Genomic DNA, 25,130 nt, shown 5'->3' with positions numbered 1-25,130 from the left:
TTTTATCTCCTGGATGTGTCCCTCCTTTGCTCAGCTGCAAGAAAACACTCAGATATTTTGTTTTCTGCAAGACGATATGAGCCACAACTTGGATTTAGGCAAGGGCCCTGTTATGGATCCCAAACTCAATAAAGTTGCTCCAAATCTTTCACTTCTTTCACTTTCAATTGCTTCTTTTCTGTTGTTCTTTTGCTTAGAGATGGCCTTCTCCATCCGACCTCTCTTTAAAGGGACAGTCAGCCTTTTATGTTCTCTGCCAAGCCTAATTTCAGCTAAATCAGCACCAGAACAAGTGGTCTGATGGTGTCTCGAGCAAGCAACTTAATAAAAGTGAAAGGGAAAGAGGCTCTTGCCCTCCACATCTTTTAGCAGTTTAGCTTGCTTTGAGGGCCTCTTTTCCTCCCTCTCTTCTTTTCATTTGACTCTCTTTAGTGGAGGGATATCAAGACATTAATAAATTCTATAAGGGAAGATGGGCATCGGGAATTTCTTAGTACCGGCACTTTGACAAAAACGTCCTGTCATGGAGAACTTTTCGGAGGGAACATATATTCTAGGAGATGAGAACATGGTGCGCAAAAGTGGCACTCGGGTTGATTGGTTCTCTGGGTCAATCTTCCACTGTGCACTTATCACGTACTTCCTATTGCTCTTTGACCCATCGGAACTTGCTGAGAAGTTTGTTTTTCACATCTTTTAATCCTACTGAAACACGACTCTAAATCATTTCCACACAAACACGAGTAACTCTGAATCAGTACCATTTCGTACACTTTGACCCATCCTTGTGCAAATCCAAAAGTTCATTCCATCGTGCTGGTTTAATCTATTTTAATAATGATACGTGATGGTGCAGACCTGACGCCTGTTTCTATCCCTTAATTTTGACTCTGATATGTTTACTAGGGTCCAATTGATACATTAGGCCACAAGGTAATTGGCCCAAAAAGAGAGAATTATAAAGTCAGAGATAAAAGTATGTAATAAAGATCAAAAACTGACTTTGGGTGTCGTGCTTTGGTCAAGCACCACACAAAAGTTAGGTAAAGACGCGTGGATGGCAACGAGGCATTTGAGTTGTAGCTTTCAATGGTGCTGCCTTCTTCTCCTTTTTGGGAACACTAGGAAAATTAGTGCGTCTCAAACCCAAGAAAGAAAAAACGAGTTTGCGGATTTGAAAAGCAATCTAAAGAAAAATTGTGGATGAGAAAGGTCCTTGCTTTTCCATCTGAAAAGAAAAGGAAAAAGTGGGAAAGAAAGCGTGGATTTGTCATTTGCTTCCGTAAAAATGACACCAACGGTCCTTGAATTTTGACTCAATATATAATTTGATCCCTGAATTTTTAATTTATTCAATATAATCCTTGAACTTTAACTCAATATTCAATGTGGTCCCTGAACTTTCAATTTATTTAATATGGTCTCTGAACTTTTGGTACATGTTCAATATAGTCCCTAAATTTTATAAAAACGTTCAATATAGTCCTTCCATTAATTCAAGTTCATGGACTATATGGTACATTTTTATATAGTTCATTAACTATATTGAACATGTACCAAAAGTTCATGGATCACATTAAATAAATTAAAAATTCAGGGATCAAATTACACATTGAGCCAAAGTTCAGGAAGTGTTTGTATCATTATCCCTTTGCTTTTCACATCCCCCATGAGTCTGAAAGGTCCATCACCATGAGGTTTGATCAACGAAGAAAGATACGCCAATTGTTCAGAGCGTTAGGACGAATGGCTTCACAAGTTCAGTCGGACAAATATAAACCCTGTACAGAAGTCACCTAGACCACATCAGGCTCACAAGTCACACCAAATGCAGAATTTATTAGATATTATCGTGTGCGTGCTGCCGAATCCATCTACCGCATTATATGGAAAAGCATCTTAAAGGTTAGACCGCGTGACGTTTTTATCAAATGGGAAATTCTTTCTGTTCAAACCGAAACTGAGCTGTGAACACCCAACACTCCGTAGTATGATGCGAGTTGGGCATAATAACAATAGCAATTGCATCTGATTGCATTTCGAAGAGAATTGCAGTTTTCAAATACAGTATATACACTCCGAGGAACTTCTACAAATAAAGGATTTGGATTCCATAATCTGGAAACTCCGGCATGCTGAACATATTGGAAACCCAGTTGTGCAGGGTAGAAAGGTTTGACCAATGGTAAGGATCAGTCACTGTACTCTGCATCCACCAGAATCTTGGTCCCGGCGAACATTGCCATAAGCGGACAATTCGAGAAGATCCAGGTCACGGTCTGCAAACAGGACAACGGGCTTTAGTTACCGATCTTGATAGAGTGTCTATGCATGCGAGGGGATGCTTGCACAAGCAACAGAGGAAAGTGGATGAATTGAAATCGATCACTTCGGTCCAATTTATAAACTCTAATACAACAAAGCATACCTGAAACTCGGCAATAAGAACTTCTCCTGATGAGATCAGCTCTAGAAATCTCTGTCTGATTTCCCTTTGAACGATTTACTGTTGCCTACAATATCAAAACAATATTCAGTTTACTTCAAAGAAATGAAGCCTCTTCTCCGCCAAAAAACGCATGTGAACAGCAAGTATTCAAAAGAATGCCCATAAAGGCACTAAAGCAGAAGCCTTTTCCTTTTCGATTTCTAAAAGTGGCCAAACTTTTAAACCTGGTAATGCATTAACTACATATTGCTGCACATTGAAAAATGAACTACAAGCAAATGGATTTGCAATAACAACAACAGCTACATGTGGCACCACCTGGGAAGATCTTAAGAATATCGAATAGCCAGCCTATACATACATAAATGATCGAACATTAGCTGAATAGGTTAAAGCATCAAGAAAGAGGATAGATGCACAAACCATGCATGTGAGGTATCTCGAAGTCATCAACATATGTATTTGCATAAACAGAGAACACTGGACAACCAATTACGAAAAAGTGTAAAGGTATACAACTTTGACCTACTGTTCTATGAAACAACAATGAAGATGGCTTAAATTTCTGAAATTAGCATCTTGCCTTTCATATGTCGTAGTTAAAGTTCAGGTTTCTCCTTTCTTTCAGTCCTTCGCATCATAACCTTGAGACATGATTATTATGCTCGCTCTCGTCTTGCTAATCAATCTTATTCAAACAACTGAACTTTGTTTTCCGATGGGATGGGAGGCTATCAATCAATAAAGGATTAGGGAGTGTATTGAAAATGGTTAAAATACTGTTTCATGTTGAAAGCACAGACAGGAAGCTCTCGGTATGGCAAAGACCAGTGGCACAAGAAATGCTGCTAGATCAGGCATTTTATGAGGTCGTGACAATAGTTTAGTAATGATGTTGGAAGAGGAGACTATTGTTGGTTGGCTAATTTTGTAATAGGAGAATTGCCAAGTAATTACAACAGCTGAAAAACCTTGAAATGTTCAACGCACTTACTAATATACCATTTCCATGCTGATCAGAGTAGTTATTACACCACCAAGCAGTAAAAACATCAAACTTAAGACAGGAATCAGATGTACATGCAACAAATAGTGCCTGATAGTTATGATCTCTCACACCTCCAGGTTAAAAGCCAGTGGCTGGATGACAGATGGATCAAACATCTTGCATCATCTTCCATGAGGGTAATCACAATCGGACACTCATTACGGGAGGATTCCTGGAATTCTAGTAAACTGCTCGTCTTCCTCTTATTTTCCTCCCTTTTTTGATAAGTAGAATTACAAGTAAATTTCCACACAATTATAGCAAAAATCAAGAGATATCATACAAACTTTCGATCATTTATAATTAGCGAAGTATTTGCGGCCAACTTACGAGGAAGCAATGAGAACATACTAACCACAAAATCTTCAAACCTTTTACACTCAAAAGTAGAATGAAAAGGAAAAAAGAAAAAGAAAATCACAAGTGCCGCAGAACTGAACTGACATTAAAAGTGAAATCATGTGCTGAAGCATGAAACAAAAAAGTCATGCACATTTGTATGTATTATCCCATCCATAGGTCTCCACTTTTTGTCCAAAAAGTGCTTAGCCATAAAAAGATATAATAGAGACAGGATCGATGAAACTCCTACCTGTAAAACCTGGCAATTTTCCAACGTGCTCTTCCCTCCCTGCAAATTGGAGGAAAGTCTTATTAATCCCAAGTCGAAGACAAAAATGATTTAAAAGGAACAGCATAAGTCTAGCCATAGAACTGCCAAAGGATATTAAATATCAAGAAACCTAGGCAGCATTTGATGATCTGAACCACATGCATGAAAAAAGTAGAAACATGATTGCAAAGAGACTATGTAGAAGGTAAAGGAGCACTTTACTGTACAAGGAGGAGGCTATTACACTAAACATTTCAGTCACTTGTTCTTTTGGCCAAAAGTTCAAAGTCACTAGTTAACAGACGCAAAATCCTGGTGGCTACATGAACAAACTGGTAATCCATATACTGCACAAGTAACTTACAGAAAATAAGGACAGTTTCATTACTTCAGATAATACAGGCCCATCAATGTGAACATTCTCAAAGTTGAGAGATAGAGAAGGGTTCGGAACTCCTGGCAAACGAAGACATCAGCAAAAGGAAATATCACAAATTAAGAGAGGTGACAGAAAGGCCGTAGTAAAAACCATTGCCAAGATCTTTCCTTTACTAGAGGGTAAATTCCAAGACTTCTTACTGATCACAGAGCCATCCATGTACATGGTATCTTCAAATTTCAATATGTTTAATGAAACTCACCCAACCTTTGTTTAACAAAGAACCAATTCCTTGAACATTACTCTTAAGTATGATACAGAAGTTTTACTCTCTTACCACGGTTTTAGGAAGAAAATAATGAAGGGTGGAACCGCGTTCAATTTCACTGATCAAAAGTTTGATACAGACATTGGAAAAATATGTGTCCCAATGCATCATTTTACGCTACACTCAGCTTGTGGATCCACCCCACCTCAATCTGAATACCCTCCCACTCCCATAAAAGCCACCTTCAAATTGACAGAAAACTCATCCTCATCTCAATTCAAGCTAACTTAACCCTCAAACAATAATTAAAGACAAGATCCTGCCTCCAAGAAATACACACGAAACCAGCCCTTTTTACTTTTCCCAGCCACAAAATACAAAGCATACCGCAACTACATAGAGCCTTCGCTCTGGTCCAGACACATACAAAAGACCACGTGACAGTCAAAAACCGGTGCCTCGAAATTATTCTCAGTATCAAGAACAAAAATTGGGTAGAGTTTCTTATTAGTGAAAATTACGTCATTTTTCAGTGAGGATAAGTTTTAAAAGAGAATATGAAGTTAGTTCTAGGTTAGTCTCCAATCTACACATTCAACATAGCTTCTGCTCCAAATACAATCGAAAAAATAAATAAATGGGGGAGCACTTCATGAAATTTGCTTCTATGAGTTTAGCGAGCAATCAAAAAGTAGCAATGGCATATCCAATCGTGGGAGGAAAAAAAGGCGGCCAACACAAGCATCTTCCGACATTTTCCACTGAAAATGAAGTCCGAAGAATGAACGACAACCAAAGTGGCCCTGAAGTTGCAGTTGCTTCGTTGGGCAGATTTATCTTCCAGAACAGTACGCAACGCAAGTAAAGAAGTGTTCTTGATACGTCTCTCTGTTTCACCTACAATCAAGAACCTCCGCTACCTAAACAAGGCATCAAATTCACCCAAAAATTTCACTCCAAGGACGACGTAAAACTACCCCGAGAAGTCCAATCATCGTCAAACCATCGCAATCCTCAAGCCACAACCCAAAATCTCCAAACATGGTCCCAGACAAGAAAAAAGACGGGAACTTTTATCGAATCCACGTACCTTAGAGTAAGGCACGATGTGGTCGTAATCGTGGCAGAGACACCCAGGGCAGCCGACGAGCTTGCGGAACACGATGTTCCCGACGGCGTCGCGGCGCCACCTGTCGGGATCGCGGCCCTTGACCTTCTCGGCCTTGTCCCAGCACTGCTGCTTCACGACGTAAGGGAAGCTCCTGGGGTTCGGATTGGGGCTCGGTGGGGCCGTCGCGGCTTCGTCGAGCGAGATTTGGAGGCTCTGCAAGAGGAAGGAGGAGGTGTCCTGGAGAGTCTCGAGCTCTTGGTCGATGAGGGAGGTGGAGGGGGTGAAAGGGCGGTGAGACGAAGGCAATGCGGCGGCGGCGGCGATGGGGGCGGCGCGTGGCGGGGACGGCGGGGACTGGGCGGCGGCGCGAGGCCTGCGCTTCGAGTGCTTCTTGTTCGGGAACATCTCCGTTTGCTGTTTTTTCGGATGAAACGAGGCAAGGCGCGAGAGTGGTCGAAGGAAGGTCCCCTGTTTCTTCTCTTCTCTTTTGGGGCCGTGCTTCACGTGATCCAAATTGAAGTGAAACCACACAGAGTCTTAGAAGGATAATTTGGACAACATATTGCGACATCTCGTCTAGTTTGGCAAAGTTTGATCCAGATTACTTCCCGATACTAAGTTTTTCTTGTCGGGTACTGGAAAAAATGCATGGATATCGAAAATTCCATCGCCTGATTGGCTTATAGTTTGGAATTTTTTTTATATTAATTTGGAGCTAATGTCGTGACCCGAAAAGAAGACCGAAAGGTAGGAAAACGATTTGGCTCCTACATGAAGGTGCCTTTGCAACTTTCGAGGAACCGTGTCTCTAGAGCCTGTACCCATGGGGATCACATAGAGCAATGGATCTCAAACATGAAGAGAAAAACACTTGCGAGCTCGCTCTTGTCCGGGCAGAGAGATAAAGTTGGAGTTTTTTTGAACGTCACAGACACTTTCGAGGAGAATCACAAAGAATTTGATGCGTCATGACCGGGATTGATCCCTGAAGGATCGCAGAAGGGCCCCGTTCTTAGTGAAAAGTGACCTGGAGCTAGGACAGGCAATGAACTTCCTGGAAAAGCAAAACAGACCCGACTTTACTCCCTTTGCTCGGCATACACACCAAGTCCACCCTCAAGTCTTAGTCCGACCCTCTTGTGAAGGCAAAGGCTTAAAGAATCCCATTAAAGTATTCTGTCAATTCCACTTTCACAGGGAATTGGCCGGCACTCGAAGCCGAAATCTGCGGCAAGGACAATTGGGTGTTTCCACGCACACAGACACAAAAAGTTCACAACGTTCTGAGTTTCAATTGGGAAGAAACTACGGGGAGAATTGATTGAAACACACCAGAAGACCAGCACAACGTGTTCTGCAGTTCGAGCCGGTAAAATACCAGGAAACTCTTGGTGGGCATCATCAAGAACGAGATTAAAGAGAGCGCAATGAATTGTAGGACAGGGGAAAACGTAAAAAAAAAACTGTCACTTTGTTGGAATCTGTGTGGAGAAGGAAGCACATTTTCTTCACAATTTCCCTGAGGAATCGGCTCAAGTCTCTCCTCTCTTTTTTTTTTTGGTCGTACAAGTCTCTCTTTTAGCTCACTACATATACTGGTAGCAATTGGTGTTCAAACCGCGGCATCCCCAATTTGAAGTCTATCTTTATTCTTGTTTCTTCTGTCTCTACAGGTTTTGCTCTTATCCTAATTGCCAAGTCTCTACAGGTTGTGCTCTTATCCTAATTGCCAGGTTACAATGGTGCAAGCACTGGAAATAAAATCTAATATTGTCTTCTCCCATATTGCCATGATCATAGAACTAGTGACACTAGACTTAGTGACATTACTTCATAAGTTGTACTTGGACTTCAGACGCTTAGTCAAAATCGTGTGGGATGTATATTCAATAGTGAGTAAGTGTTTCGGACATGGTAGGAACCGAAATGCGGAGGTTCAAACTCATCAAGCTCCGAGCGCTCCAATCTATGCGATTCGTGATACAGTGGACAACATGGAGCTGTCGAGGCCGGAATTGGAAACCGTGATGGCAAAGCTGGGGATCTTCGGGAACCCGCGTGGCGACGACCACGACGAGTTTCAAGAGAGAATAGGGGTCAGGGAAATTGCGGCTCTTTTTGAGGAGGAAGGGCCAAGGCTGGAGGAAGTGAAGGAGGCATTCTATGTGTTCGATGGGAACTGTGATGGGTACATTGATGCCCGAGAGCTGGCCGATGTCCTCCATAAGTTGGGCCTTGTACAGCTCTGCGAGGTCGATTGCAGGAGCTTGATTCAGGCCTTTGATGACAATGGGGATGGATTGATTGATTTCAGAGAGTTCACAAAACTAGTACAGAAGAGATTCTCTTAATGATCAAACAGGAGGAACTGGCCTAAATGCCAGAAGGGAGATCTGCTCGTGGTGAAGCAGCTCTTCGGTCACTGAACGGTCCATGACCAACCCTTCTAAATACATTCTGAAATGATTTTCTATATCTATATCTATGTTACTTTGTAGTACCACAATTGGCCTCACTAATCAAGTGGGGTTGTCTGATGTTGAGATGAAGCAAATCTACTCATGAGGTTGAGGGTTTTCACTTCCATTCCATGTCTGTGTAACTTTACATATAGTCTGTCCATCAAACCAAAAAAAAAAAAAAACCTCTATACGTTTTCTAAAGCTATGTTTGGTCTTCTAGATTTTTAACTAGGATAGAATTGGATAGAATAGGGATATGAAATTCAAGAATTTTGTTATATCCTATTTACTGTTTTGTGAATTGCAGTAATAAAACCGGATATTTTCATATCCTAACATGTTCATTGTTTGGTAGGAACTGTATATCAGTGTAAATAAACCATAAATGCACAAATTGAGATTATAAGAATCTCTCACAATTCACTGCTAAAGAAACCTTAAATGCATAAATGGAGACAACCTTCGGCAATCAATCCATTGTACGATCTAAACCTTAAAGAGTAAAGTAACTCATTGCAACATTGTAGAGGCGCATATTCAATTATGATAAGAAATGTAAATGGATTACAGCGACATCGACGAAATAAAGTGCCAAATCTAGTAAAAGTGAGAGTATGATTGTTCACCTCTGCGATTCAGACAAGTATAGTGCTTTTGAATTTCTCGCCGCTTTTGTAAAGTTTCAATGCGAACTAGAGAGTTACAGAAGAGAAAGAGTTATGACTCTCTTGCTGCTTTTGTAAACCTTCAAGGTGAACTAGAGAGCTCGGAGGAAAAAGAGTTACGAAGGTGAAGGAGGATGAGAGTGTGTGGTTTTTTTTTTTTTTTTTTTAAATCTCCTTGCCTCTCATTTTTCGAGAATTGGAAAGATCATTTTTCAAATTTGAATTTGTTCATTTGAAATATGGGTTCTTTTACTTCATTTTTATTTACACATATATTTTTATTTTTCCCTCTCTTTTTATTTCTTTTTTTATGCCATTCCATCATTCTTTAATAAAATTTTTATTAAATAATAAACTATACTAATATACCTAAAATATTTAATAAATATAGATAATATATACAGATTATATATTCTAGAATAGAAAGAAATATAAATAGGAATAACTAAAATGAAATTTTTTGTTATTTTTGTTTTGTTATTTTAATATTTCTTTTTTATATTATAATTTAAATATTATTTTTATTTAATTACTATTTGAATTTTATTAGTTTAAGAAGTTTGTTATTTAAGAAAAATAACTTTTATACCATTAACATAAGAAATCCTATCTATCTTTATCCATACTGATATTTTTGATCGGGCTATAGTCTTTTCATATCTAGAGTTATCCTGTCTTGGACAAAAAACCAAGTACAGGACTTTTATCCAGCTTAAGCTTGAACATAATATTTTCAGAAGGGTTGAGTCGGGCTTCATAGATAAAATTTCTTTGTTCGACTCCGTCTAAATCTATCTTAATCCGGATCGAATCTTACCCGACTCGCGCTTGCTAGTTCCATGATCAGATCTATTTGTTTAATAATTTCTTTGGGCGCTTTTTATAAATGGGTAATTGCGATGACTCCCATAGATATTCATGAAGTTGCTGTTGCACCCTCAGCTGGTGTCCTGATCAGCAAATATTAAATTGGGAAAGTGATTGGTTGGGGGCACTATGACACTATCCACTTTTTTGCACAACCCTAACACAACATCGTTTCGCGTGGGCCACTTCAATGCCTGGCCTCATGTGCCATCCGCGTCGGATCCACGGCATCTGATAGATCTACCATGATAGGAGGAGGCATTCATGCGCCGGTGGGAAAGTGTTAAAAAGAAGTTGCAAGTTAGAGCCTACCTCCTCCTGCCACCAGTGGGAAAGTGCACTCCAAATTTTCACTATATGAAGAGCCTTCGATGCGGTTCTCAATCCAATGGTTGCTTCGTGATGCGATGGATATGACCAATTTCGATATGTGCCGAGTCAAAATGCATGCAAATTGATCTGTTTCGGAGGAGGTCATAAGATGAGTCTTATGGTACTATTGGAGTGGAAATGAGCTTTGCTTTGTGACAAATGTATGATCCGGAAAGAGAAGCTTGTCGGCCTCAACCACCGCTTTGATTGCCAATCTGCCCAATGTACCATCAGCTGTCATTCTCAAAGTCAAGAACCCAGAAAGATCCAAATTCAAGAACCATTCCAATCCTGTGGGTGCCATAACCTGCGTGAGCTGGAATGATTTAGCTTCTCGATCTTACAACTGTCGCCGAAACAGAGGTCGACCCAGAAAATTAGAGACCCGGATAATTAAAGCTTTTCAATCGAGAAATTAATCAAGAAATCCATTCAACTACTGCATTGATGGAAGCTGCCGATCTTCCAATAATGTTCTACAACAACACTAACCCCACCATCTATTGTGAAGGTTGCCAGAGTGTGACAAAATGGTTTGTCTTGCCAATCACGGATCAGATCAAAATCAATTCTTGATCTGAACCTCATCCTTATCCAGATAAACAAATATCAAATCCCGAGATCGAACTGACAAACAAAAACAAAGCAGGGCTCGATGACAAAAAAGAACACGAGCCCTCTTTATGGAAGAGACCCAACGATGATAAAGATATTTACAATGACAACCTACAATTACTAAAAATCAATCTTGGGCTGCTCAACTCACAGCAACACTTCAATCACCTAAGCACCATCTTTCTAATTTGAATCTGAGAAGCATCCTTCAAACTATTATCAAGGGACTCTTGTCTTCAGTTTCCATCCTGGTGACTGCTCTCTTCTCAGATCCACTCTTCTCTAAGCTAGTCATGACCATGTTTCCCGTCGGAACCGGCAACCGCCGCAGATCTCTCGGTATTTCGCCGAACTCGGCTAGTTTCACGAGTTCAGAATCATCCAAACCTTTTGCTGGACCGATGCTACATCGCTCGACCCCGTACTTCGCCATTGCGTCTTTGAATTTCTTGATCTGTGAATCAGAGGTTACAATTCATAAACAAGCTGATCCTCCGAGACTTTTAACTCGGGCAAGTCGATATAGGATCGAATGTATAGCTGACTTACAGTTGCATTAGTGCAGCTGAAGCTGCATAGGCGGCCTTCCGAGCCCCTGTAAAATCTAAAGAATGGAAGGACATGGATGTGGAGGCACTGGCACATGGTTCTCAGTTCTTCGTAATTAACTTTAAGAAAGATTGCGCCCGGATTCGACTCCGCCAGCTGACATATCTGATCAATAATCACGGAAAAAGAACCTTACTTATTGAATTATCCAAACAATTTCGAAGGAATTTCATTCTGTCTGAAAATGAACGAGCCTAACGCTGCTCATAACTGACACATAGCACTCCTGCTCAAAAAAAAAAATTTAAAAAAAAAGGGCAAAAACAAAATAAATAAAAAAAATTAGCCCTCATCAGAATCGGTACCTTGGGGTGAAGAGCTTTGCAACCACCACAACCAGGTGAATAGAAATCAACCACAACCAATCGATCACCAGCATTCAACAAAGAATCGACAAGTTCTTGAGCAGAATTGATCTCTACCATGTTGGGTTGAAGGGTCTTCTCCCACCATCTCATAGCTCTGCTTACACAAATCGATGCCTGTGCCTAGACAAACAAAAGAAACAAGCAAGATGTTCTTTTTCATTACGATTGAACCACAAAATGCAGGACCTCAAACGTCACATCAAAATAACAGAATTTGATTCGAAGAGATGATCCACATACACGCAAAGAGAAGCCAGAAGGTGCTTTCACGCTCCAATCACCTAGAGCCCTTTTATCTGAGAGAACCAGCTGCTTCCCCATGAAATCGATCCTCAAAGCAGGGAACTTTGTTTTCTCGGATTCTCCAAAAGACAGAGAACCAGAAGAGGAAGGAAGCCCAACAGCCCCTTTGGCTTTCGAGCCAACAACAAGAGCCCCATTCAACCCAGAAATGTTTGTCCCAACCTTACCAAAACAGGACATGATTGCACAAAAAAGAAAAGATCAGGGACTTTGGAGGAACTAAGGAACAAAACCCAAAACCCCTTGGAGGGCAAGGAAAATGGGAATCTCGGGAAAGAAAGGAAAAAAAACAGAGGAGAAAAGCTAAAGAAGAGAAGAGAATGACCCCCTTTCTGTGGATTCTTGAGAGACAAGCTTTTGAATTCAAAAGAACAAAAAGCAAGAAAAGGTCTCTTTTTGACTGGGAAAAAACTGTCTTTTTGGCTCATAAACTTTCAATGGCAAGCGAAAACAGAGAAGAAGAGAAGAAGAAGGAGAAGCAACCGAAGAAGCCAGAATGGTTCTTGAAAGGGTCTGCGGAAGGATTTAGGTTTGAACGTTTTGTGATCCTTAATTATCATTTTCTTTATTCAGTTGGTTCTGGATAAGGGCATGATTGGTAACTAGCCAAATAGTGCCCGATTCTATTCTTTTGTTCCCGAAAAAAAAAAAGAAGAACATAAATTAATTTGGTAAATTTTTTTGTTCCCGGGCACAAATTTGTTCCCAGAATTAATTTTGGAATAGAATCAAGAATAAAAAAAAAGTTGATTCTTGATTCTGGAACTAGGATCAGAAATGGAAAAAAAATTCTTCTTCTTCTTTCTTCTTCTTCTTCTTCGATGGCCGGCAATTGGCCATAGGCCACGGCCAGTGAGGGTATCGTGGCCCTCGCCGGCGAGGGTGAGGGCTGGACCCTCGCCGTCGGGCAGCCCTCACCCAGGCGACAAGGGTCCAGCCCTCGCCAGATCCGTCGACCCTCGCCGGCGACCTGGCCATGGGCCAAGGAAGGAAAAGAAAAAAAAAAGGAAAAAAAAGAGAAATAAATATTAAAATATTTAAAATATTATTAATAAAAAGAAATTTTGTGCAGTTACTAAACACATTTCTGTTATTTTTCTATTCCAGGAATACAGATTTTGAGCAGTTACCAAATGCTTTCAAATGCTTAGAAATTATTTTCGGGAGTGGAATAAAAAAAAATCATTTATGAGCAGAAATTGTTTCCGGAAACGGAATGGTTACCAAACACACCATAAGAATACTCTGACTCGTTTGAGTCATATCTCATGTGTCAAGTTGACCGGTTTTGAGGGATTTCAAGGTTCTCGTTTTCCGTGATAATTATCTTTTTCGGTTTTGTAATTATGATATGGATTAATACCACGAAAAACTTTAAATTTGTACATATATCACAAATTTATCTCAAATTAATTTTTTACCATGAACAACTTCAAACTGGTACACATGTGATAAATTTACCATAAAAAATCCCAAACTATAATATTTGTGACAAATTTACCTTCGGTTAAAATGAATTAATACCATAGAAAATCACAAACTAATACACAAGAAACCCCAAACTGGTACACCCATCAACTGCCACGTGTCATCTAACTCAAAAAATTAAGAGGGTAAATTTGTCACAGGTGTATAAGTTTAGTTTTGGATAAATGTATTACGGACGTACCAATTTGAGATTTTTTATGGTATCAATATGAAGTTGTCAAGGCACCCTAATTTTGACTTTTGGATTTTAGGTATTAATATTATATCCAAAATTCAACCTTTTTTGTTATATTTTCCAAGTCAATGCATGTTTGAATGTTCTGCTTTGCCAAAGAAAATGGGTATATAATATTTTGCTCAAAAACCTTTTGTTATATTAGGGGGGGGAGCGAAATCCCTATTTTTTAGGTATTATTTCATTATTTTTCTTCTTGAAATACCATTAATAAAGCATAGTATATACGTGATGAAATATGTTAACGAGTGCTCCAAAGTTACTAGTTAGGTCTTATTTATTGTCCGTTTAAAAACTAATAATTTGCTGTTTAAAGTAAGTGACTATATTAAAATGTATAATTCTTCAATTTTAAATCGACCTCGAAAATTGTTATTCTCACTTTTAGTTAAATTAACTAGTGCCCTAGGGGCATAAACTTAATTTTCTAAATAGCAACATTTACTATTTCCATCACTATCTATCTCCTTATCCATTTCAAAATTTCGTTTTTGTATATTGATCACCTTTTCCTAATCCCATTTTCCAATTATTAGAATGTGATCCTTAAATATCCGTAACTCGTGTCGGTACACGTTAATATAAATGTAAATAGGAAAGAAATTTCATGATATAAATATATTGAAATGGATAAGGACTATTTGAGGTATCTTAATCTTAGATCAGATAAGAAAATGGACAAGTTAATCCATAAATTACCCGAACTTATTTGATTTGAAATGCATTACCGAACATCATACAAGATAATATTGTTCATCTTTATCCATTTTAGGCCATCGAATAAGATCCTAATTGGATAAGGGTAACCCTTAGCTGTTGCTTTCTCGGGCTCTTTTGATGAAGATTTCCTTTTTCTTTTTTGGGTCCTTTTCTTTCTATTCTTTCTTTTTTACCTCCTAAGAAAATCACATGAACATTGACTCCCTAATACCCTAAAAAATCCCAAACTTTAAGTTCAGTCCTAATTCTAGCACAAACTTTTGTTTTTGTCTCATAGAAAATCACTGACTTTTACTCGAGTCCCAAATCTGCCCCCGATAACCCTCCGTCCAAGATTTTTGGTCGACAATCGAGAAATGGAAAACTCTTGGACGCGAGCTGTTCAAGCGTCCGGAGCCAAGTGTTCCGAGTGCAAGCTCCTCGATAGCGAGAGATAGAAGACTCTCGAGCTCAAGAGATTGAAGACTAAGCGCAAAATCAAGAATTCTCAAGCGAGATGGAAGGAACTCTATCTTAAGAGTACGAGCAATTGAAGAAAACCAACCCTAATTACTCTTGTTTTTAGCAAATTTTAGATCCAAGAATACGTCATTTGGGTTGACGTGGAAATTCATCGCCAAAAAACATATCTTTGGATCGGAAATTCGGGGAAAAACTAGAGCAATGACGCGGAAATACCACATAGGATCACTAAAAGAGTGATTTTGGATGGAGGGTTAGCGAGGCGAGATAAAAAAAAGTTTAGGGTAGAATTGTGACCGGATCTAAAGTTGAAAATTTTTTATGAGATAAAAAAAATTGGGAAAGAATTGAAAGTAATGCTAAAACATTGAGATTTTTTTAGGGTATTAGGCCGAAGATTAACTGTTCGAGTTCAACAGGACGGTGACCGGATCACAAATGATTCTGTTCTTTCTCAGACATTATAGTACGCCCCACGAGGATGCTTCGTGCTTGGTGCGATGCTTTGGAACGTCTGGCGGATCGCAGTGAATTTGATAATCCAAGTATTATTTCGATGCAGGTCACCCAATGCACGAAACTATATATCTCAACGGAGATATTTGTCGATTTTCTTTTCTCTTTTCGTTTTGTTTTTGGCCTTTTGATAGGCTTTGGTCACGGATTTCTTGGTTCTGCCATTGATCCCTGCTTGCCTCCAAAAATGTTTCATTTACAGTAAAGACTAACAGAGGGCCAAAAGGAAGTTGCTTTTCGAAGCTTGTTTATCAATGCAGTTATACCTCTCAAACAAGAAGGTCCACAGAGGAAAGAAAAGAACAAGAAAAATGAGAATCGATGGATATTGCGATAAAACTCGGAAGAACGACTCTGCAATCTTATCTCCGAACTTTCAATCAACTTCGGCCCTTGAATTGTTTGTTCTTGAAGTGCCATGAATGTTATTGGGAGTGATTCTGGATAGAAAAGTATGGAGGGTTGTGTAGTGACAAACTTGGGAAGCATCTGTCTCAAAGCCATGGGAACATCTGTCTACTCTTATCCTCCTAAGACGAGAGTCCAAAGGGCTTTGGCACTTCTTTATTATCTTTGTCAATGTCCCCTTCTGTTTTTCTTTCATTTTTCTTGTCCCCACGATCCTCAGTCTCCACATCACATTCATTTACATACTGACAATGGAGGATCTGATCTATTTCTGCGTATAGCATCGGACCAGATTGGCTGATTTTCAACTAAAATGAACCAACTTTTTTTTTCGATAAAAAAAAAAAGAGAACGAACTTTCTTCTTTTTCCATCGACATTTTTCTTTCGACATTTTCAATCTTCACAACATTTTGTCTATTCTTTTGTTAATTCCGAAAAAGAATTCGATTTCATCTGGTGAAATCGGAAACCGACCGCATGGACAGAAAAATAAAAGCTAAGCTGGACTCTTTCATTCTCTATCAATGATTATTACTGTGCTTCCTCAGCAATCTATATATGCATACCAATGTTGAAAGAATCTGATTTGATCCGGTAAAATCGGAAACTGACCGCATGGACAGAAAAATAAAAACTAAGATGGACTCTTTTATTCTCTATCAATGGTTATTACTTTGCTTCCTCAGCAATCTATATATGCATACCAATGTTGAAAGTATCACTCGCCGAAAGATGGACAAAGGATCATCTCTTTGAAACCAGAGACTAAGCAATAAAGCATATGCTTTTCAATGAGTACTTCCTCAAGCCTGGTCATTTACCTTTCGCAACTGAACGGTAGCAAGGTCACCATGCTCATGATCACATTCATTTTAAAACCGGAGAAGAAGAGAAAGGAAAGTAGTCCTACAACAAGAAGCCCATCAGCAACCCCCTGCTCAGCACCTGCATAAGTGAGTCAAAACCATGGTGCTGTAAATGTAGCCTAGTTGTATGAATATTCTATATGGTGCAATCTTTTTAATCATATGCCAGGCCGCCATAGATTTCTTCATTCTACCCAAGTCTAAAACTTTTGAGATTAGCTATGTTGTTATGAATATTAGAAAATGACATCCAATACTGTTACTGTGAATATGATAATCTGCTGGTACGTGAGGGCAAATTTGAAGGTGGAAGGTACAGTACCAGAGGGGTCAAGTTGCACTGTGCAATTGAATTTCAGAAACACTTCACTTGAACTTACTTTTCGTTTCCTTCTCTTCGTACTAAACTCACACTCACAAGAATTCATCAGAAGTTCTTGCTGAAGCTTAGTTTACAGTCCGTCCCCAAGCCTCAAGTTAAAGCTCAGCCCTTACTCGAAACTCAAGAAATCAGAACTTTTGTCCAGGCTGTTAGATAATTGAACTTTATTATCTATGTCGCCAGTTTAATTGTTGCTAGATGGTTGCTTGTAGATGTACATATTATTCCATCTTGTGTTTTCTCAGTCCCCATATCTCATTTCTTTAATCTGTTACCCCGCTGCTGATCATGATCTTTGTAGTATACTCATTGATCATCCAAAGACTGAACAATATATACAATGATATCTGCAAGGTGTGAATTTAATAGGAATCACTATGACTGGAGTTGGAGTATGTTATATAATGGGAAACTCAGATTACAACCTCCTATTTTCTTCCGGCTTCTTCCAGCTCTCGAAGCCCTCCTACTTTTTGTTCGATCTCCTCGATCAGCTCCTCGCGCCATAGCTCCGCTCTAGCTGATTCTTCGATGTCTTCTTGCTGCACAGCACAAAATTCAGTGAGTAAAAATGTTTCACTCGGCTCCTCCAATGAAGGGGACAATGAACCTGTCTAGATCTGAACATGCGGTAACTTAATACCAAATCTCAGATTGAAGACGACCAATCTTACTGCAATTGAAGTAATAAAATCCAGGGACCCTCAAAAGGAAACAGAGGTCAATTCTCTCTATCCCTATTTAACACTTGACCACACTGGAAATGCATGCTCCTTCACTAATTGGTCATCATTCGACTGGCAAATCATGCGAGAGAAACCAATGCTGTACTAGTCAAGGTAAAGATTGTTCTAATCTGGATTATAAATAATCCTTCAAATGCTATTAGTCTTTTGCACTCCTGATCCGATGCTATTGCCCTTCTGAGTTGCAGACATAATGGCCTTTTCTTGATTACTCCAAGCATGTCTAATCGAAAGTTCATTTTTCAGCTTCCTCTTGTTCTCAGATGTGGAACATTGGAAAAAAGAAGGAACCTTTTCTGTTACCATATTAAGTAGGCAAGTTTTGAGCTAGAAAGAAAGTAATCAATCGAGATCAACGGTTAAAGAGTAGCACACCTTCTCATAAAGCCAGTGACCAGTACCATCTCCTCCATCTTTCCTGTATACTTCCGAATCATAGTATGGATCCTAAAAAAATCTCCCCCATGTCAGACGTGGATGTCAAAACTTACAGCATCAGAAAAGAGAAAAAGAGAAATTCTACTTATAGAGTATCTTACTTTTGTGGAGCCGAAGAACAAGCATCCCCAACAAGTGAACATGATGTAGAAAGTATCTGCAAAATCAACGGCAATAAGGAACATATGTAGAAGTGAAGTACGCCATAGCTTCATGATGACATGAACAATGAGATAAGATAATACATTAGTTGAACTTGAACTTGAATGACCCATAAATACTCACAAACACTCTTCAGGGCATTGTCACTAAGGTGCCATATTGACTTGTTGCTAATGAATTCCCTCTGGCCTTCAACCTGCTCGACTAAAACCGCCATCAGAGTCCAATCTGGGAAGGCATTCACTTTACACAGAGAGGCCCTTTTGCTCTTCCTCATTTCAAGCTTCAAGTTCAAGACCCACAAATACTTCAGAACAATGAAGAAATCACCTAAATCCGGATCACCCAGATGGCCAATTTCACTAAAGTCACAAACTTTACGTCCCAACTCAATCACCGAGAAATCGAAACCCAGAAAATATCTGAAAACTTTGGCATATAATTTCCAGATATCGAAAGGTAAACAACATACCAGTCTCGAAGATGGGTTCATGTCCAATCTTCTCTTTGGGACGTGACGGTGAAGGTGCGTCGGTTTGGTGATGGTGAAGCCCCTTATTGCATCCGCCATCTTTAAATTTTCCCTCTAGAATCCAGAAGAGTGAAGACGTATCGTTTCTATGTCCTCTTATCTCAAGCCTTGCACCTTACGGTGTCCGGGAGAATATGGATAAGGAGACCATTTGCGTCCACCCTTCAAAACAACAGGAGGATCAACGGATACATAACTATTTTAATTATTAAATAGACTTTATCAGACATGTAAGGCAACAAGGCCTATTAGCTCAGTTGGTTAGAGCGTCGTGCTAATAACGCGAAGGTCGCAGGTTCGAGACCTGCATGGGCCAACTTACCATCTCTTTTTTATTTCATAATCTATCTTTTTATTGCCCCATTTGTTCCTTTTCTACGAGCCATGTTTTGTCTTGACAAGGAGTAGGTCCAAGGAGCCAATTAATGTTGGTCTTGATGGACATCGAAAATTGATTATTAATTTTTTTTATGGGGGTTCAAATTCACATTGAAATGCGCGCGCGCGCGCGCACACACACACACACACATATATATATATATATATATATATATATATATATATATATATATATATATATATATATAGACAGGAACTTATACAGCATAACATGTTAAGTGACAACAAGATCAAGAGGAAAGCTGCCAATTTACATCTTAATCCTTGGTAAATTTATTTTTCTCGATCAGTAAATTAGCTTAAAGTTTTATTGCTGAATCCTGAAAAGATGAAGGGTACTAACTAGTCCCTACTCCAAAGCCCACATTTAACCTGAGTGACTTTCTCAATCAAAGGGTTGCATTCCTTGTCACTCGATCTCCCTTAATCAGGAAGACCAACACATTTGATTTATCAAAGAGAAGAAGAGAGGAAGTTACTATGCCTAGCATAGTTTGTGCGTCGATTCAATCCACGGACCAAAGCGGATTGGCTGCTGCGACAGACAAAAACGAAATCGAGTGAAATGGTAAAGCGAGAACAAGAAGCAGCGGAGGAAACTTCAGGAGGGCTCATGGTCCTGAGATGCCTCAAAGTCAAGTCTTCAGGGATGGGGTCTACTAGACACCTTCCTGAAATATTAGTGTACTTAGTTCAAGCAATTTCTAACTTCATTTCTTTCTGCTCTGTTTTTTGTTTCGTGACCTCTTTCTACTCGAGCTCCGATCCAGAAATTGCACAGCACATGAAGTTGCCGTCTCACAGAATCTTATGTCATCGGACAATTGAAATCTCGTGTCTCTCTGCCTTAAAACCGCTCAAAAACTTCACAAAATGCTTAACTTTGTATGCAACATCAAGAACATCTTCGCAACTTCCACATGTGCGATAAACAATATCTTATTAGGAATCGATTTCTTACATTTTATGGGTAATGTGCCACTACAAAAGATGATAAATTACAATTAGATCTTCATTGGGGTCAACAACATCAAATAAAAGAAAATTGGTAGGTTGCAGGTGGCTGCTGGGTATAATATAGAAAACAAAGCAGAAGGGGGTAAAAAAAACAGTAAGATAAAGATCAAGCACCAGAAAAATCCATTCTTTTTGGGGCAACCTTGTTGGAAGGTTCTTGGCCAGCTCATTTCCTGGAATATTCTTTCATCTGGTCGTGAAACTCTATTTTATTACCGTTCACACTGCTTTTCTGTGTCGAGACTATGCAACTTTACAGAGAACAAAACAGTGGCACCAAATCCAGATTTGAATTTTGCTCCGTCCAAGGTATGAGTATTTCACGTCACTCGCCAAATTGTCTGGCATGAATGTCTGCAGTTGCATTGCTCTTTGCAAACAACCACGTAGTGGGAACGCAAACCCACGTCACATGTTGACCATATTGCTCGATTTAACCTTCCTCATGGAAAAGGGTATCGTAAAAATCATTTTTTTACGGATGATCAGTCATTTTTACAGCAGGGGTTTTTGGAAACTTGGAAGAGCAGCAGTGCAGCAAAGTCTGGTCAACAATAAATCCATGGTGCTTTGTCCACTGACTGTAGATGCTTGAGTTTTACTCAGTCTAAGACGTTATGGTTTGCTTCGTTAATCGCTATTCTCTGACGTATATTTCATTCCATTGACCCACAAGTCTAGTCTACGCAGCTCAAGTGAAGGAAACGATAAGGCATGCGATGTGAGCTTGAGTTGAAAACCAGAAGAAGTTGGAAAAATCAGCATGCAAGTCGTACCAAACGCGTGTGCTGATTATTCGAACCCTCACGCATTTTTCCCCACGAAGAATGGTCAATCCGAACCTCCTACCGAATGGACCACACACAGCACCACCCTAACGTAGATCACGAGTTTGACTTTTTGACCACACTTTATTGCTAATCGTACTTGATTTCGACCACAACATGTACATCGAAAGAGGTTTTGCATGACGGAGCTGATTTTCCACGAATTGAGCTAATTTCGGGTCGGCAATCCAGCATGAACAAAAATGAGTAAGCAACCGTTGACTAAGTTAAATAGAATAAACCGGTCACATTTCGAAAATTTGTGGGGCTCGTACCAATGCAATTTCTATTTTGTGATCAAATCCGTGGACGATGGCCGTAAAATATTTCTAAAGCGACCAGTAGATAGCCGCTATAAAAAGCGGCCAGCCTTGGCAAAGCTTTTCATCTTCGAATCTGCGGTTCCTTTGGTCTCTGGTTTTGCATGCAATCCACCGCCTCCCCTCTGTCTTCCTCTTTTGCTTTCTAACACGCACGCACGCGCACACTTTCTCCTTCTTTTGCACACCAATATTCGCACACCCCCGATCATCAATCTCTCCAAAAACCAGAACAAGAAGAAGAGCAGAGAAGAGTTTGCTTCCATGGGGTTCAAGGGCATGTTCGATCTAGAGAAGCACTACGCGTTCTACGGCGCGTACCACCGCCACCGGGTCAACGTCCTGATGCACACCCTCTTCGTGTGGCCGCTCTTCTTCTCCTTCCTCGTCCTCTTCTACTTCACCCCTCCCATCTGCAGCCTCTTCTTCAGCGTCCCCCCCAAGTGCTTCCTGACCAGCCACGGCCTGCTCCTCAACTTCGGCTTCTTCCTCGCCCTGCTCTACGCCGTCACCTACGTGTGCCTGGACTGGAAAGCCGGCTCTCTGGCCGCTCTGCTCTGCTTGGCCTGTTGGGTCGGCTCGAGCCTGCTCGCACAGCAGCTCGGCTTCTCTCTGGCATGGAAGGTCTGTGATGCTTCTCTTTTCTCCTTTTTGCTTTACTTGCTCGATTCCTTGTGGTCAATACTCAGGAAACTCCGTCTTGAGTGCAGTTCTTTCTGGCGTCGCAAGTGATATGCTGGGCCGGTCAGTCCATCGGTCACGGAGTGTTTGAGGTGAGTTGGTACACTTAGTATAGAATCTGCCTTCTTGTTCATTATCTGCAAATTGCGTTCGTCTCATCGAAACGGTCTGCAGAAACGAGCCCCCTCGAACAACATGGCGCAAGCATTCGTGATGGCTCCTTTCTTCGTACTGCTCGAGGCAAGTTTCTCTTGCTCTTGTCTTCTTCGAAACGCAACCATCGATCGTTAAGGTCACAGCTCTTACAGGGTTCGAAAAATTTCAACTTGCAGGTTCTGCAGACAACCTGCGGGTACGAGCCATACGCAGGGTTCAACCGAAGCGTGGAAGGGAAGATAGAGGCTGAAATCGAGCAGTTGCAGAGCAAGACACCCAGCAAGAAGAAGGCCGCTTAGTCAACAAACGTCAACCGGGCTTCTCCGTCGGAGCTCGAGTCAACGCTGGTCTTTAAGATTGTAATTTTGTATGGTTGGGTTTCCATTGAGCAGAGTTTGACTGAATCTTCGTCTTTTGATTGAGATGGAGTAGCTGAAATCGCCCTTCAAGTCTTGGTTCTTGAGTTATGCCATCCATGATTATTCTATCATTTCATCGTTTTGGGTTATGACACAGCAGACAGAATAAAGGATAACATTTTTATTTATTTGCATGATTTGAATGCTTGATTGTGAGGCAGCAACCTCCCCACGCCGACCACAAGGGTCAATGCCTTCGTCTATCTATCCATGCTAAATAAGGGAACAGATTAATTGCACAAATCAAGAAAATCAAAACTCGGGCCGATGGGAGTTGTTGGATCTACATCTTCGCCCCCCCGACGACAAGACCTCTATAGGTAGATTGATGAATGAGATTTCAAAATACCTTTTAAAACGGTTGAAAACTTACATAATAAAAAGCATTTTGGATGTTCGATATCGCTTTGATAGCATTTTGGATGGACTGTTAAACTTATGAGATAGTTAATCGTATAAATAAAAAAAATCAAGGCTCGAGGCTTCCGACGGAAGTTGTTGGGTCTACATTTTTTACCCCAACGACAAGGGTAACATAGGATAGATTGATAAGCGAGATTGTAAAGTACCTCGAATCTTTTTAATATAATTTATAAATTACGTGCAGAAGTGATCATTGACATGTACATAAAATGATGAAAGGTAACAGCCAAAGTTAAGATGTATATGAATCAATGATAAAACGGCTGAAAGTTTACACCTTCAAAATATGAGGTCTCATTTTCGATTATCTCTTTGTGTAATAGCAATAATATTGACGATAAAGATAACAAAGGATGTTAGTATTATTACAGCTTATGTACTAGAAAATATTGGATGCCCCTCGGATTCCACGGTGGCAAAAAACGAGTGCCTCTCCATGCGACACGTGTCAAGGGGGCCCCACCCAGTCAGACTCCAATTTTGAAAATAAAGCGCCACTCTCTCATCTCTCAGCACTCTCGCGCCCCCAACCTCTCTCTCTCTCTTCCCGGATCTGCTTAGAACTTGCGCTCCCTCCGACTCCTCCGACACTGCCTCCGACGCCGATGGCTCTGACTTCGACGCCGACGCCGACACCGACGCCTCCGCCTTCGCCTTGACGCTCTACATGCTGCAAGCCCCGAAGAAGCGAGGGTGGAAGGCGAAGCCGTAGCCAAAGGAGGAGGTCCACCACCAGCAGCCGTAGCCGGCAGCGGCGGCCAAGTCTTCGTCATCGTCGTCGACGGTGGCCAAGGAGAAGAGGTCGCAGCAGCAGCACACAGTCGACGAGAAGTACGCCCGGTGGAATTCCCTCGTCCTCGTCCTCGTCCTCGTCCTCGTCCTCTACAACTGGCTGGCCAACCACAACCTCCTCTAACCTTCTCTCTCTTGCCGGTACTTCAAAGGCCTCCTGTTTCTCTGTTCATTGTTTCGATTGGCATCAGTGGAAATCCAGGGTTGTTTTTGCTAGGTTGTGCTTGGGTAAAGTGGCGTGGGTGTTGAATTTTTTGGAGGTTTAAAGGATTGCGAGTGCGGTGTTCACAGGCCTAGGTAGATGTTGGGTTGAATTAGGGTTTTTGGCACGCACGACCTTCTCTCTTATGCCGGTCTGAGACCGCATTTTGGTTTCGTGCAAGTTTGGTGCCTGTGGATTTGTAGGGTTTAAATATTCTCTTTATCCTATGAGGTTTGGTTCGGAGGAGTACAGAAATGCTGGTTTTCATCTCTGCTTTTGGGTGATGGTATTTGATTGTTGAGCTATGCTGAATGTCGATAAATTCCTCTGGATTAGTCAGAGAATTATGATTAGTCAGGACATTTTTAGGATTCCTCTAATATTTCATTTTGAGGATGGTTGGGTTGATTAGTCATTGATGGTATTTCTTTCTTAGGTGTTATACATGAGCTCATAATTTTTACCATATGCTTAATATCTTATAGGTTATTCTTATAGAACATATGCATTTGTTTTTAGTATGTTGATTTCCAATGCTGTCATTCAAAGACTTTTCTGGACATATGCTTGACTAGAATCTTTAATTCATCCTTGGACTTATTGCTTGTTCTGTATACAAAGCAGGTAATTCTTATATCTGGTGAGACTGGATGCGGAAAGACCACACAGGTTAGGTTATTAACTCTTTGCTTTGTTTTCTTTATGGTACATAAATCGTGTTCAATCTGAAATATTCCGAGGAGGTATGCTTGCTCACCATCTATTCGAAAAAATGCTTAAACCAAAGGAAATGGTTGAATAACAATCG

The 25,130-nt window shown here is 40.4% G+C and overlaps 5 protein-coding genes, 1 long non-coding RNA gene and 1 other non-coding gene across 10 annotated transcripts; 3 read left to right on the top strand and 4 right to left on the bottom strand.

Moving 5' to 3' along the window:
* Positions 1–2,007: 2,007 nt before the first annotated feature.
* LOC115694037 (uncharacterized) lies at positions 2,008–6,408 on the bottom strand. 2 transcript variants are annotated; one of them, XM_030621157.2, is made up of 4 exons: positions 5,848–6,399; positions 4,090–4,128; positions 2,429–2,513; positions 2,008–2,279 (listed from the first exon to the last, which is right to left on the bottom strand). In XM_030621157.2, exons 1-4 carry the CDS (start codon positions 6,271–6,273, stop codon positions 2,197–2,199), a joined length of 633 nt encoding a protein of 210 aa, XP_030477017.1. In that variant the 5' UTR covers positions 6,274–6,399; the 3' UTR covers positions 2,008–2,196. The 2 variants fall into 2 exon arrangements, with proteins under 2 accessions (XP_030477017.1, XP_056170870.1); XM_056314895.1 differs by lacking the exons at positions 2,008–2,279; positions 2,429–2,513; positions 4,090–4,128 and adding an exon at positions 4,151–5,654 and having other exon boundaries at positions 5,848–6,408.
* Positions 6,409–7,607: 1,199 nt separating this feature from the next.
* LOC115694047 (probable calcium-binding protein CML45) lies at positions 7,608–8,219 on the top strand. The gene has a single exon (XM_030621180.2). The coding sequence runs from the start codon at positions 7,608–7,610 to the stop codon at positions 8,217–8,219; it is 612 nt and encodes a 203-aa protein (XP_030477040.1).
* A 2,430-nt stretch (positions 8,220–10,649) lies between these two features.
* Positions 10,650–12,659, bottom strand: LOC115694054 (thioredoxin-like 1-2, chloroplastic). The gene is made up of 4 exons (XM_030621191.2): positions 12,067–12,659; positions 11,764–11,946; positions 11,399–11,563; positions 10,650–11,303 (listed from the first exon to the last, which is right to left on the bottom strand). Exons 1-4 carry the CDS (start codon positions 12,307–12,309, stop codon positions 11,058–11,060), a joined length of 837 nt encoding a protein of 278 aa, XP_030477051.1. The 5' UTR covers positions 12,310–12,659; the 3' UTR covers positions 10,650–11,057.
* A 3,929-nt stretch (positions 12,660–16,588) lies between these two features.
* LOC115694074 (photosynthetic NDH subunit of subcomplex B 4, chloroplastic) lies at positions 16,589–19,243 on the bottom strand. Of its 3 annotated transcripts, none has more exons than XM_056314343.1 (6): positions 19,027–19,243; positions 18,678–18,837; positions 18,494–18,549; positions 18,330–18,401; positions 17,634–17,750; positions 16,589–16,905 (listed from the first exon to the last, which is right to left on the bottom strand). In XM_056314343.1, the coding sequence occupies exons 1-5, from the start codon at positions 19,123–19,125 to the stop codon at positions 17,637–17,639; spliced, it is 501 nt and encodes a 166-aa protein (XP_056170318.1). In that variant the 5' UTR covers positions 19,126–19,243; the 3' UTR covers positions 16,589–16,905; positions 17,634–17,636. The 3 variants fall into 3 exon arrangements, with proteins under 3 accessions (XP_056170318.1, XP_056170317.1, XP_030477063.1); XM_056314342.1 differs by lacking the exon at positions 16,589–16,905 and adding an exon at positions 17,492–17,555; XM_030621203.2 differs by lacking the exon at positions 16,589–16,905 and having other exon boundaries at positions 17,492–17,750.
* An 85-nt stretch (positions 19,244–19,328) lies between these two features.
* Positions 19,329–19,402, top strand: TRNAI-AAU (transfer RNA isoleucine (anticodon AAU)). Its single transcript has one exon. It is a non-coding gene; the product is annotated as a tRNA-Ile (tRNA).
* A 2,135-nt stretch (positions 19,403–21,537) lies between these two features.
* On the bottom strand, positions 21,538–22,799 carry LOC130138866 (uncharacterized). The gene is made up of 2 exons (XR_008817139.1): positions 22,657–22,799; positions 21,538–22,564 (listed from the first exon to the last, which is right to left on the bottom strand). It is a non-coding gene; the product is annotated as an uncharacterized LOC130138866 (long non-coding RNA).
* Positions 21,914–23,033, top strand: LOC115694063 (2-hydroxy-palmitic acid dioxygenase MPO1-like). Its single transcript, XM_056314270.1, has 4 exons — positions 21,914–22,273; positions 22,360–22,422; positions 22,505–22,564; positions 22,657–23,033. The coding sequence occupies exons 1-4, from the start codon at positions 21,914–21,916 to the stop codon at positions 22,783–22,785; spliced, it is 612 nt and encodes a 203-aa protein (XP_056170245.1). The 3' UTR covers positions 22,786–23,033.
* Positions 23,034–25,130: the final 2,097 nt, after the last annotated feature.

This window comes from Syzygium oleosum, unplaced genomic scaffold, assembly GCF_021117445.2.
Source record: "Syzygium oleosum isolate NSW1041296 unplaced genomic scaffold, Sole_v2.1 Sole_v2.09, whole genome shotgun sequence".
NCBI classification, from domain to species: Eukaryota; Viridiplantae; Streptophyta; class Magnoliopsida; order Myrtales; family Myrtaceae; genus Syzygium; species Syzygium oleosum.
The sequence above is the reverse complement of the archived record's forward strand: the minus strand, read 5'-3'. Positions and strand labels throughout refer to the sequence as shown.

Bases quoted from the DNA above. Each gene is read 5' to 3' on its own strand.
- LOC115694054 (XM_030621191.2), bottom strand. From the start codon at position 12,309: ATGTCCTGTTTTGGTAAGGTTGGGACAAACATTTCTGGGTTGAATGGG. The intron at 11,564-11,763 runs GTACCGATTCTG...ATTATTGATCAG, and splicing joins GCAAAGCTCTTCACCCCAAG to ATATGTCAGCTGGCGGAGTC. The intron at 11,304-11,398 runs GTAAGTCAGCTA...TCTGATTCACAG, and splicing joins TCAGCTGCACTAATGCAACT to ATCAAGAAATTCAAAGACGC.
- LOC115694037 (XM_056314895.1), bottom strand. From the start codon at position 6,273: ATGTTCCCGAACAAGAAGCACTCGAAGCGCAGGCCTCGCGCCGCCGCC. The intron at 5,655-5,847 runs GTACGTGGATTC...TCTTGATTGTAG, and splicing joins ACATCGTGCCTTACTCTAAG to GTGAAACAGAGAGACGTATC.
- LOC115694047 (XM_030621180.2), top strand. From the start codon at position 7,608: ATGGTGCAAGCACTGGAAATAAAATCTAATATTGTCTTCTCCCATATT.
- LOC115694063 (XM_056314270.1), top strand. From the start codon at position 21,914: ATGGGGTTCAAGGGCATGTTCGATCTAGAGAAGCACTACGCGTTCTAC. The intron at 22,423-22,504 runs GTGAGTTGGTAC...AACGGTCTGCAG, and splicing joins TCGGTCACGGAGTGTTTGAG to AAACGAGCCCCCTCGAACAA. The intron at 22,565-22,656 runs CTCGAGGCAAGT...AAAAATTTCAAC, and splicing joins TGGCTCCTTTCTTCGTACTG to TTGCAGGTTCTGCAGACAAC.
- LOC115694074 (XM_056314343.1), bottom strand. From the start codon at position 19,125: ATGGCGGATGCAATAAGGGGCTTCACCATCACCAAACCGACGCACCTT. The intron at 18,838-19,026 runs GTATGTTGTTTA...TTGAACTTGAAG, and splicing joins TGAACCCATCTTCGAGACTG to CTTGAAATGAGGAAGAGCAA. The intron at 18,550-18,677 runs GTGAGTATTTAT...TTGATTTTGCAG, and splicing joins CAATGCCCTGAAGAGTGTTT to ATACTTTCTACATCATGTTC.